The 13,268-nt window shown below is 42.1% G+C and overlaps 1 protein-coding gene across 2 annotated transcripts in view; it reads left to right on the forward strand.

Annotated features, from left to right (window-relative positions):
* The window catches only part of ENPP1 (ectonucleotide pyrophosphatase/phosphodiesterase 1), a 71,103-nt gene that overhangs the window by 11,421 nt on the left and 46,414 nt on the right, over window positions 1-13,268 (forward strand). The window contains exon 1 of one of the 2 annotated variants that reach the window (XM_026120286.2): window positions 3,017-3,278. The exons of the other annotated variant lie outside the window; for it this stretch is intronic. Coding sequence (XP_025976071.1) covers window positions 3,090-3,278 — 189 coding nt within the window. The 5' untranslated portion in view covers window positions 3,017-3,089. Of the gene's footprint in view, window positions 1-3,016; window positions 3,279-13,268 lie in introns of those variants that run through there. 2 annotated transcript variants of the gene reach the window in all.

A 13,268-nucleotide genomic window follows, 5' to 3' on the forward strand; every position in this document is an offset into this window, starting at 1 on the left:
CTGAGAAACAAAACTTCATCAGCTCTCATTAGGCTGAGAGTCCACTGTTACACTGAGCAGTAATGTTCTTTAACATGCAGCTCCAGCTTTTGGTCTTGAGTTTCTGGTCTTTTTTATGGCTACAGAATTTTTGTTGAGGATTAGAGACCATGCAACAATAAACAGTTGCCACAGCCACCAACCACTGGGAAAAGCTTTAAAGCAATTTAACAGTCAAGACCCAGCCAGACTGGGGCTAGTTATCATAGGGCATGTCACGCAATGGTACTCCTCTGTCTGCAAGCTAAATCTGTCCCCCTCCTGAGAGAGCAGCAAGGATCTCCATGCTCTGGCTGAAGTGAATGGATAGTCCCCTAGTGTCCTGAGGTGTAATTTACACCCTTCGTGACTAGGCCAGAGTTACTATTTGTGCTATAGCCAGCTCACAAGCAGGGGTCACACTAGGGTTAAATGTTTTTTGTTCCAGTCTTGCTGAAAAATAGACATCCAATGATTATTTTATCAAGGTAAAAACATTCAAGTGACAAGTGTCATAAGCACTGAGATGCAGCAGTGCATCTCAGTCCTTATGTTTATTTTTATCTCTCAATACAAAACTTACTTTGTCTTCCCTGCTGCAGCTAATGGCTGAATGACAAACTAAAACTAAGAAGGTCTAATGGCTCCCATTACATCCCTTTCCAGATAAGGTCTAGAAACAGGAAGCCATTTGTGATGCTTTTTTCCCTTTACTTTTTTTGAGGTAGCTTACTTCAAAGCTTGAGTTGCACGGTTTGCTCCCTCAAAAGCCTTCTCAGTTTCTGTTGAAATGGCTGCAGCCAATTCCTTGGAATTTGGATGTGTAATCTTAGAAATCATCACAACTAATTAATTGCACAATTAACCTCTTTTGTCACAGACAGATTAAAATTGCATTGACTAGTATTTCCCAGTCCTCTCCCAGGGAGATTAGGCAATTGGTAGATTTCCGAAGGTTTCAAATTTGAAGTATTTAGCCTCTTCTCCCAGCATTCAACAGAAAAGTGTTAGCACCTGATTTCTTCAGTTTCAAAACATCATCCTTTTTGGCTTTCTGTTCTGCCCTTATCTAGAGTACCCTTGACACCCTGTCAATGAGCTGAAATGAAGGTACTTTACTTCTACTGTTGGGTTAATTAGGTTAATTAATTTCCATGTTTAGTCTGAAGCACCTTAACTGTTTGTATTGATCTGGAAAGAAATGATAAAACTGAGGGTGTTCACGAATATTTTTTGTATATTTTGTTTAATTTAAGAATTTTCATTAGATCTGAGCCTTAGAAGATGATGGCAGGCATACGCAGTCAGTTCTGCAGTAACTTTCAATAGGCTATTAGTTACAGTAGCACTACAGACCAATAATTGTGTAAATGCAAAATCTTTATTTATTTTTTACTGGAAAATTCTAGTGGCTGTTTCACTATGAGACTCAGCTGAAATATAAAACAGAGTAATAACATTTTGACACTGCTCAAGGTCACTTCCCAAGGAAATTTTCATTTTACCATTGCTCTCCATTTTTCAGAAAGTATGTGTTTCTCCAGAAACTATGCCATTGCCACTCTTTTCTGACTACAATGACCATTAATATAAATCTATCGTGGACTCCTCAAGCCCTAGGAAATCAAAATCATTGTCACACAAGAAATAATTTTAAAAAAGGTTTTTTTTAGCAATTTTCAGCATAAACAGACTTTGCAGCTCTTGGTGTTACTGAACACTTACACGTCCTTTGAGAAATGAAGAATATTACACTCCCTGGAGTTGGCAAGCATGAGGTAGGCTCACAGTAGATGTATAACTGACAGTAACAGTCATACCTATACATTTGGAACTAGCTGGCCTTCCCCGGTAGCAAATAGGGTCTCAAAATAAAATTACAGTATGACTCTCACTTATCAAACAGTTGAGTTGAATTTAGTGAGAATCAGCTCAGGAGGAAGAAGCACAACCATGGATAATTCAGTGTCTGTCCAAACACAACACAGAGAAGCATACCTAAATATAATGTCTGGTTCACTCTAACGCTGTAACGTCCTGCACATGACCTGGATTTGAAACAGTTAACCCAACGTTGCCTCAGAGCAAAAGGAATGAAGGATTTGGCCCCCCAAAATCACTTCAGTGACCATAAGCAGAACCTGCCCGTGATGGGAATTTCCGTGGAAGTAACAGCTGGTGCAGAAACTGCTGCCAGCTTCCAAGTGGGTAGGCAAACTAGAGCAAAAATCTTACCCGGAAAGAAATGAAGGTTAGCTAAAACTGGCAGAGAAAGACATATTTTCAGCCTGTTAACACTGCAAATATAAGCAGCAGGAAATAAAATGCCAGCAAAAAAATAAGCTCGAATTGTAAAGCTATACTAAGGGTTAGGCCTGCCACTCTGGCAGGAATGATGGGGCAGCAGTTGCCACACGGCGTGGCGAGTCCCCGACCCCTGGCATACCTGCGCCCTGGCCTTGCGCGTGGGGGCCGCGGGCAGGGCCCAGTTCTGGAAAGCTGGTGCCAGCAAGCGGGCTGCCCTTTCCACGGGGAGGAAGGCGGTGCTGCTCGCCCTCGTAAACATCACTCGCCGCCCTCCTCCAGCCTCTATTTTGCAGCAGCGTTATGTCACAGCTAGCTGTGACGGCACGCTGAACGGCTTCGGAACAACTAGACTCTTTAACTGGAAATAATTTATATATATATATACATGTATGTATTTACACACACACGATTCACTCACGCACAAACCTACGACTTTATGCTGCCCCCCGGGCGTGTGCCCGCACAGGTGTGAACGCATAGGTATACGCGACTGTGAGTGTATAGACGTGCATGGAAACCCCACCGCGGCCGAGGCGGGGGAAACGAGTGGGGAGAGCCGCAAAGCGCGGGCCGCCGCGCCCGGTGCCGCCGGCCACCTCCCCGCCGGGCCGAGCCGGGCCGGGCAGCGCCTCGCGGGCTGCCCGCGGAGGAGCGGGGCCGCCGCCGCCCGCGCTACCGGGGGGGGTAGGCGGGGCCATACCGCGCTCCGCCGCCCTATTAATATCGGCGGCCGCCGCAGCCAGAGGGCAGAGTTGCGGGGAACTATGCAGGGCAACGGCGAGAAGACCCCGGCGGGGAACAGCCATGAGCACCGTCTCGGCGGGAGGGGGGCGGCCGACGGCGAGCAGCAGGCTGCCGCCGTGCCCATGCTCCCCGCCCTGGAGGTGGCTGAGGAGCCGGACAAAGCAGCCCCGAGCGGCAAAGACCCCAACACCTATAAAGTGCTCTCCCTGGTAAGGGCCGGCCGCCAAGCCTCGCCGGGGGTGCCGGCGGGGCCCGCCGCAGTGCGGCGAGCAGAGGCTGAGGGGGGCGGGCAGCTCGCGGGAGCCGTTAACGACTCTCCGCGGCGGTGGCCGTTAACGGCGCTCAGCGGCGGGTGGGGGAGGCGGGCGGCCGCGGGGCGCTGCGGCGCCGCTGAGCGCCAGCCAGGGCTCGCTCGGGCGGCAGGGCGGCGAGGCAGCAGCCGGCAGCGGGCAGGTGTCTCGCCTCGCGGACGGCGAAGGGACGTGGCGCCGCCTGGGGCGGGGGCGCCCTCCGCATCCTCGCGCCTCGCTCCGTGGGGTGCGGTCGCTGCCGGGCCGGGGGCTTAGCGCAGCAGGGCCTCCAAAAGCCCTGAGGGAGTCCCGTGCCTCCGGTCTCAAGCTGAGATCCCGGCATCTGCTTTTGTAGTTGAAGGAGTCTGAGCCAAGAGTTAGAAAGCTCATAACATCACTCTCTTCCTAAACACTGGTGTGCCGGTCACCCTGTAGGTGTGCCGGTCACCCTGTAGGTGTGCCGGTCACCCTGTAGGTGTGCCTGTGACTGGCCTTATCCTGGCTGTGGATGTTGCTGATGGATGACCTTGAACTAGGCCTGCAAGCAAGATAGTTAGTAGTGTCTGGAGAAGGATGCAATTTTCAGCACCACAGGCTGCTCAGGATGCTGTGAGCGCTACTGGCAGTGCTGGAACATAGTTTTACCCTTTCTGCATTAAAAGCTAATCCGAGACCGAAGCATGGCACTTACCTTTCTGTTACCTATCCATTTTATTGCCATAAAGGGCTAGCTATCTGGAAGAGGGAATTCTTAGTTTTTCAGTTGGTTTATTTTATCCTCTTGACAATAATTGGGTTTGAATCATCTTGAATCTTTTGAAATATTAGTGATTCTCCTCTTTTCCTGATGTAGTTTGAGCTGTTTGGCACAGGGGACACAGCGGGGAAGACAAAAACAGATTAAAGTAGGAAAATATGGCCAGAAAAGCAAAAAAAGAATTCAAGCGTCCAAAGGGCAGAGGAAGTATAGAAACTTACTTTTTGCTAAACTTCAAGCACTGGGGATTGAAAGCTTGTTTCCGAACCCTGCTCTGGAGGTACTTTCAGGCTGGTTTGAAGGGCCCTGTGTCCAAAGCCGTAGTTAGCAGGTAGGTCAGTTTCCAGTTTTAGCTGTGTTATAATTATCCTCCCTGTAGAGATGTGAAAATAAGACCTTCCAGACAGTAATTGTGAGGCTAAAATCATTAACAAAGTAAAAAACTCAGGCATTCTTGGAAGGCAGCTTCTGTGGAACTACAGTATATTTTATTACTTATATTTATCCATAAGCAGTACTCTTTAAAAGCATTAAAGCTTAAGGATTGAGATACCTTTAGTTGTATAATCTGCTTACTAGTTCAAATGAACTGGAAATCCAATCATACTAACTCCATATGGATCATACATTCTGACACACAACTTGCAAGTTGCATTTGCAAGCTTTTTCAGAACTGTATCATAAGAAAAATGCTGAACTTCACCTAAAGGTCTGTGGTAACTTCTGTATAGCAGTTATTTTGTCAGCTGTGCTGATTGAAAAGTTCTCTGAAAAATAAAGGTTGTGGGTTGTAGCTGCTTTCCTTACTTTGCTCCCTTCTGGGAAGGTTCGCTTGAGCCATAAAAGCCATTGCAGTTGACTGGTGCTTGCCAGAAAGCTGTGATGATGAAAACAGCCCACCTCTTTCCAGGTTTCAGAACACCTAGTTATAGTGAAATATAATCATATGTACCAGCATCTTAAGTTTATTACTTCAAGTGTTTTAGGCTCTAATACAACAAAGTGATTAGCTATCTAGCTAGTATAGTCACTATAGAACTGGAGTTAAGCACAAGTTAAAACTCTTGAACATACATAAATGCTCTTCTGAATTAAGGCCTTATTTTCCAACCCACAGTTTTCCCTTCAGAATTGGCAAAACACTCATCCTGTGCAGAATAAAATTTTAAGGTGAAGTACACGTCATCTCTACAGAAATAATTAAAGTTCTACATATAAACAACCATACACCATTGTTTACAGCTACTTCAGACACTGATAATTTAGAATATTTAGGGAACTTGAAAGGCGTTCCAAAAATAGCAGATGATACTGGATTGACTAAAAACAAGAATATATTTAACCTAAACATCATATTAGGTCATAAGAGTGGAAAGCTGGAGTTAGAATTGCAAGTTCTTCCTTTTCCACAAACCAATTTATTTATAATGCACTGATGATGTTATTCCAATGTAGAGGTAAGAAGTGAGTCAGCTTACCTGCTTGGTGTTCCAGACTCTGCTGCAAGAAAAAATGAAAGTGATATTGCTCAAATTAGGCACAGTTAAACTCCATTTGCCTGCATTTACTGTAGTTGCAAGCACCATTACTTCCTCTGGTTCAGTAGATGGGAAGATCTGGTTTCATGTAAGTTTCTGTTGAACTTTTTGTAAAAACCATGAATGCATTTCATTCAAGTCTCTATGCATGACATCCATAGAAATTGGTAGATTTTATGAACACATGTGTGTTAGCATCTTCTATCCATGAGACTACCTTGCCCAATTACAGAAGAATTGCAAAGTTGCTATATACATAAGGTTGAGCCATGTAGAATCTACCCATGAGTTTTGATGGTTGTTCCAGAAGCTGCTTTGTTTTATATGGCAGTATTTAACTGAATGTATGTTGGCTGAGGGAGGATGTGGGTCGATAAGGAAGTGGTATAGATTAACCTCCACTTTTAGCAGGTCTTACAATGGCAGATTTAATCTAGCTTAGCTGTGGGCTTTCCTAGCCTGTTTGTAACCCTTCTGTTGCAGCTATACAGAGAGGAATGTATTCTTCTCTGAATTATGAGACAGGCCTACAGGGACTTATTAACCCTTGGTGCTTTCCTAAGGCAATTGTATAAAAAGTCCAGCTTTGAGTAGCTGTGAGATATGATGATCCTTTTATCCATTTATATAATCTCCGTGCATACCTTTTCATGTATGGCCTTGCCAGTTTTCCAGACTCTTACCTTTGTCCATCAAAGTCCAGCGTATGGTTGCCTGTTTGTAGCCTCTCTAGGCTCACCCACTACCGTAGTCTGATGAAACAGCTTGCTGCCACCGAAGAGCAGTGTAATTCTTACTTAGGTTTGATGTTTTCTATTCCAATTTGCAGATTACTATCAGGCACTGCTTTTTGGTCTGGTTCTCTTTGTTTCAATTAAATGGTAAGTTCAGTGCACTTAATGCCCAAATGTTTAAAAAAAAAAAAAAAAAAAAATTCCTCATTTCTGACACTTCTGCACTCTTCCATAACTGGAAAACTCATTTAAATTGACCCTTTCCTTAGAAAAAGCTACTACAAGTTTTATAACTTGAGATCTCCTGATTAGAAAAACATTTTCAAAAATTTCAGATAAATTCCAGGCTTCTTGGACATTGAAAGTATGCTAGTCCTTTCTAAAGATTCAGTCAAGCATTTCAGAGTACATAAAGATAGTAAATTGTAAAGTTTAAAATCCTCTGGTGTTTTTAACAAGAAAAATATTTTGTAAGTCTGGGATTTTTTCCTTGTTGTACCTTTTTATTGTTAATTCTATCTCACTTTTTTTCTTAGATTAGATTTTTTTTCTTAGATGTTTTATGCATATATCAAACATTAAGAGTGTTCTGAAATTTTCTTCTATTACATTGCCTTTGGCAGTTCCCAGGGAGGGCAGATAGAACTTCTAACCCTCTGAATTAAAACAATTTTACTTATCAAATTAAGACAGTATAGCTCTTGGGATGTGCTTCCAGAAAGCTGTGTGTGTGTGCACGTGCATGTGTGTGTGCGCATGTGTGTGTTTTTTTTATGACTGGTTGCTTCTCATTGCGTCTGTATTGGTCTGTAATACAGGATATGTGGCTGTACTCCTGTAGGTTTGGCTGCTGTTCCTTTTGGATATTTATTGATGTCTAGATTAGACTTAGGCGGTTGGTGGGGCAAAACCTTATAATCACTGGTGGACTGAAGCCAGTGAAGGTGCCATGATAAAGGTGGTGATTTTGGGGAGCAGATGACCTCTGCACTGACATCAGTGGTCTTTTCATCTAGAGGGGAAGGCTAACAGCATACTGGGCTATACCAACAGACTGGCAAATCAGTAGATGTTTTTATTTCTCTGTGTTCAGTGCTTGTTACACCTCATTGGGAATACTGTGGCCATGTTCACCCCCCACAGGTACAAGAAAGAAGTTCATAAACTGGAGTGAGTTCAGCACAGGGCTGCTAAGGTGGTTGGGGGCTGGAGCTCTTGCTCTTTGAGCAGTGGCTGAGGGAGCAGGGCTTGTTCAGGCTGTGAAAGAGATGGCTTTTGGGGCCAACATCATCTTATTTTCTCTTCTACATCTCCTGTTGGAGAGGGAAAGACAGGGAGCTGCTAGTGAGAGAGCAGGTGGAAAATGTATTGGATTTACTGAAGCAGTGCATTGGCCCAGAGCCAATGCACTTAGGCTCTCGGGCTTCAGACTCCTGAGAGGCGTGTGATCACTGGATTAACTTGTTGTCTTGTCTTCTGCTGTTGCTGCTGTGTGGCTGTAATAAGGTTCTGATTCTGAGGAACACACTGCACAGAAAACTAACCCCAAATTCATGGATTTCCCTTTTGTGTTCATCATACAAGCTCAAGAATTAATGTAACTGGTGTGAGGAGACAGACAGTGACGGCAAAGTGTTTGAGCCCCAGGTCTGCCATTGGGAATGTGCTTACTGACTTCAGTGAACTCTGATTTAGGCATTTTGTGGCTATCAGTCAGTTCTTCAGCACTGACTCCAACTGATTTGAAGATCCTGTTCTCTTTCGGTTACTTTTGCTGTGACTGACGTTGGGAGACCTGGAGTCTTGAGCTTTGCATTTGATTCCTTCTGTGGCCCTCAATTATTCCATTCCAACCTTTTTGTATTGTTTTACGTACCTTGCCTCTTCCCCTTCTTACACCCTTGTATGGGTCCTCACTAATACTACTTGCTCCTGTGAATGTTGAATTGAACTTGATGGCCTTTTTTTTTTTTTTTTTTTTTTTTTTTTTTTCTTCCCTTGTGCAGAGTTTCTTAGAACACAGCTTAACAATAAAGTTAGTGGTTGACTGGTATGTTTTTTGTTTGTGTTTTTTCCTTTTTTGGGGGGGGCGTAGGGGCAGTTCACATTACCTTCTGTTTTGCCAGAGGATAAAATGACAGTAAGGGGATGGCCTTAACTTAAATCACCTGTTAACATCTAGGATATGGTAGATGGCTTTGAAACACTCTGGCCAAGAACTGCTTTAATATTTCTGAACAATCTGCAGTATTTTCCTATTTGGAGAAAAGTCCATTTCAATGTTTGGAAACAGGGGTATTTTACAGTAAATATATTGCCTCTTTCATCAACATTACAACTTTCCAGCTTCAGTGATAGTTTGTTTCGAATTCTGAAGATTTGTAGTGAAAACAATGCTGATAATTGACTGAAGAAGTTTTCTGATTGCATTTGCTGTTGATATTGCTCAAATGCATCAGATTACAATACATTTACAACAGTAAGTACATAGGATGTTGCCCAATTTATTCACTTAAAAGAAAACTCAGTTTTTGGACACTTTAAAATCACAGTCACTTTTAATGTTGCTCTTCAGTCATCTCACTTTTCAGGCAAGGCTTTGCAAATATTTGTCATTATATACAGGGAGTTATAAACCAATAATTTCTGTTCTTCAAATAGATACCCTTATGTTGGGTATTGAAGACAAAAATCATAACCTTGCTCTCCTACAGTAAAAAGCCAGAAAGTATTTAGCCATTCTAACTTTGAAGGGTTGACTCATACTCTTGGTTTACTTGCATTTTTTTGCTTCAGCATATCCTATCCTAGATGACAGGAGCTGATGTAAAATGAAAATATTATTCAAAGAAACACTTGCAGGATTTAAGGCTTGTCTATTTTAAAAGAAATACACTTGCATAAAAAAATCTCTGCCTAGGCAGAATAAGGATGGTCAATGCATATATTTCTACTTAGAAATCACTGTTCTTGTGTGACTGTAGACAACCTCACTTTGGATATGGCTGTGTTGCAGTTGAAGGTGTGATTGCAACTCTTCTGACCATACCTGAGCTGACTTTCAGCTGGGTAGCTTAGGTGTTGCTATCAAGGTAGACTGGAGTGTGGAGTTCAGCACAGGCTACAATGTACTTTCTCACATAGCTGAGCAAGAGGATTTTAGACCATCTTGCTGGCTTCCGTCACACCTCTGAGTGCAGTGTATGAATGCCTTTGGTTTCCTTGACTACTGCTACAGTGCCGAGCTTAGAATAGACTTAAGTCCATCTACATGCATGACTTGCATACTTTTGTCAACATTGCCTGCTGGCTACTTAGTTGAAACTTAAAGTCCTAGGTACAACATGGATTTTTTTCACTCATTTTCTGGTGGATTAGACTGTCATGTGTTCAGCCCCTATTTGGTCCACTCAGACCACACAAACAAGCAGCGAGGGCCATGACTGGTGCCTGCGGGCTCAGATGCCTTGCCTGTGTGTTCCAGAGCTCAGACTAAATCCATCCTCTCTTTCATTTTGCAGTAATAGTGTTTGTCTCCCTGTCAGGGAACAGCCAAGGGCAGGCTGTACTGAGAGGGAAGGTAAACCTGTAGCCAAGCATGACAATAAGGCAGGCAGAAACAGTGGCCTCACTGGCAAGGACAGTCCTATACTGTCTGAGCAAGGTGAGCAGAGCAGGTCTGGGGACACTAAGTTGGTGCAGCTGAGTCCAGATTGATAGGAAGTCTGTAGGTGATGAGGCAGGTTCAGGAAGTCAAGTGTGGGTCAGGGTCTGGAGCAATGGGGTGCTTGGCCAAGATGAATGTGGCTGAAATGCAGCTCAGGAGATGGGGGAGCTGCTGCTGAGGCTTTTTTCAGATTTTTTCAGAGTTGTCTTCAAGACTGGTCAAGGTTTCCCAAACATTGCTCTCAAACAGCTGCACTGACATCAGAGAGCTGGCCTTGAGCACAGAAAGCAAAGCTCTTGGGAAGGGGGAGCGTGCTCCTGGCGCTGGCACCACTTAAATGTAGTTCTCCAAGGCTCTTGGATGCTAGAATAATAAGGGACACATAAATAGTTTAAATTAATAGAATTTTCCATGCAGATAATTACTGAATTGAATTCAGAACAATTCAGTTACTGTGCTAAAACTGTCAGATTTCAGGCAAGGTCAAAGATATAAAAAAATTATGCAAGGCTTGCTTCTAACTTCTGCTGTTTGAAATTTTTCCTTGGCATTCTTTCAGTAATATCAGTAGAATTACACAAGGAGTGAATTGTTTTAATTTGACTAACCATGGAAGCACACTTCTGTTGGCTGAAAGGAGTGGAGCAAATTTAAAGGTTTTGAAAATATGACAGGTTTGAAAAGTTTCTTACCTTGGAGCTGGCATTAGAAATTGATACACTGTCAAACCTCACTGATTAAACCCTATGGGAATTGGATAAATACTTCTTTTAAAGAAAGTTTTTCTAGTAGAACTTGGCAATACACTGCATCACGGTAGTGTCCCATTTGAATCAAACATTAGTACATACTATTTTCACAGAAGCTATTTCATAATGATCAGCATTGGAATGGTATTTTGAAAATAAGACAGAAAAGCTATCAAAACAGTCTAAAAATATACTTACTTTCTTCACTGAAAAAGCAAAAAAGTACTTTCCTTTTCTATATAAAGTTGCACAGGGCAACTGTGTAAAAACTTTTCTTTAAGGGTACTTCTAAGAGAACAGTGGGTCTTACTGTAACTGGGGTGTTTTGAAGTGCTAGGGAAACTAGTATAAATAAGGACTTCTGCTAAAACTTTGTTTTACCAAATGGGATGTTATTTAACCATTCATTGCTGAGCAAATAAGATAGCTAAGGAGAAAAGGAAATTAATGAGAAAAGGTGAAATTTCATGTTACTGAAAACCAGATGAGTCTGAATCTTTTCCCAGTTCTGCTGCATAATGACAGATGAAGATGCCTTTAAATATACAATAGTATTTGGGCAAACAAGTTTGGGTTGTTACTCTGTGTGTGTGTGTGTGTGTGTGTGTGTGTTTTCTTTTTTTTCTTATTGTATTTAGGATTACAAAATGTGAAACTATTACAGCTGGTTACACAAAATTGGTGATCAGAATCTCCCATTTATCTTCCATTATGCTATGTTCTTGAGTTCCTTTCTGTCTGAAATAAACTATTTTTGTGTTGTGAAGCAACAAATTTCCATAGTCTCCTTTTTCTTTTTTGAGGGACTATATTCAAAGAATGTAGAGGTAAATAATGTCTCTTTGCCAGCCTGGCCTTCATGTTGGGAAGACAGCCAAAGGAGTCAGGGTGAAAGGTATCCCTGTGATCAGGTATCAGTGAGCTTAGTAAAGAGTTATAGTGATTGGCTTTAATACTTTCAGTACTGTGTTTTTTCCCTTAGTGAATCTGCACTTTTGTCACTTCTTATAGTCCTACAGTGTTTTACAGGTTTTCTTTCCTTAGTCTTTAAAATCACTGCATCTTTCCGTTCAGCCTAATATCCATGTAATGGTGGCAGTAGCAATAGCATCTGCATGGGAAAATGAAAATGAATGTGGATTCATTTGGTATATTTGGTGGTATTATCAGTACCCTGTTGAAGCCCTTCTTATACCGTTCCTTTTATGACTTCTGTGACAATACTGTTAATCAAAGAGCTTTAAGTTTGTCGAAAATGGATTTTTGGGGGGGCTAGGAGTGTGGGAATTGCTCAAGACCATATTTTCTTCCACACTCCTGCTTTTCATGGGTCAAGCGCAGCTTGTTTGGACAACAGTTTTGACTTGGCATAATACTGCCAGTTTCTTCTGATTCTGTTTTTACTGTGTATTCATATGTCATTCCACTAAAAAAACAGCATGCAGGGATCTCTGTTCATAGTTTGCTGTGCTAAGTAAAAGAATTGTTTTGAAAGTATGGTATTTATTTTTTTTTCCTCAAAAGTAAAGATCACTTTTCAGTCCTGTTTATCCTTAGGTTTTGGTAAAACCTACCTGCTGATTAAATATCAAGAGTCATCTGCTTTCTATTTTCTAGATGTATAAATAGAAGTTAACTTATTTCTTTGGCTAGCGTGTAGTACATTTCTCTTTCTCTTTCTCTCTCCCCCCCCCCCCCCCCCAAAAAAAAATCCTTACATGGCAAGTAATAAAAACAAGAAAGCCAGAGGTAAAATCTGTGTACTTTGATACTGGCTCATGTGGTAATGCCTTCCAGAAGGTTATGTACTTACGCAATGGGACAAGCAATAAATAGAAGTATTTTAGATTCTAGCTTGACAGTTGTGGACTCTGTTTTATCTTTTTTTTCTCTCTCTTGCCAAAACCAGACTCCTGAATGGTTTTGAAAGATATTTAGAGAGTTATAGTATGACAGTGTCTTCCATTGATAATACCCCACTGAATGAACAGTTATCAGGCCTTAAAGCATTCCTGTCCTTTGAATGATGGTAGGGAGCAATAGTATGTAGTAACAGTGTCAAGAACAAAGTGAGGGTAGAGCTGCTGCATGCTACTTTGAGAAGTAAAACAATCTCTCTACATATATTAAAATAACTTGTCTCTTCTTAGTTCAAAAAAGTTGGGTGTAAACTCAAAGTTTTGCCTCCGCTGGCTTAAGGATAATTCAGGCACCTCAAGTGACTGAATCTCCTGAAGTGTTTCAGGACAATCAGCCCCTCTCATGGGCTGTAGACACTGAATGTGGACTAACAGAAGGAAATTGTTGAAGAGCATAAAATATCTTGAAGAGGAGATGTGTAATGGAAGAAGGAGGTGGCACGCTTGTTTCAGTGCTGATAATCTTTTAAGTTGTTGTGGGTTTTTGGGTGTGTGTTTTTTGGTTTTTTTTTGTTTGTTTGTTTGTTTTTTTTGCTACATAGCTG

Source organism: Dromaius novaehollandiae, chromosome 3 (assembly GCF_036370855.1).
Source record: "Dromaius novaehollandiae isolate bDroNov1 chromosome 3, bDroNov1.hap1, whole genome shotgun sequence".
Lineage (NCBI taxonomy): Eukaryota > Metazoa > Chordata > Aves > Casuariiformes > Dromaiidae > Dromaius > Dromaius novaehollandiae.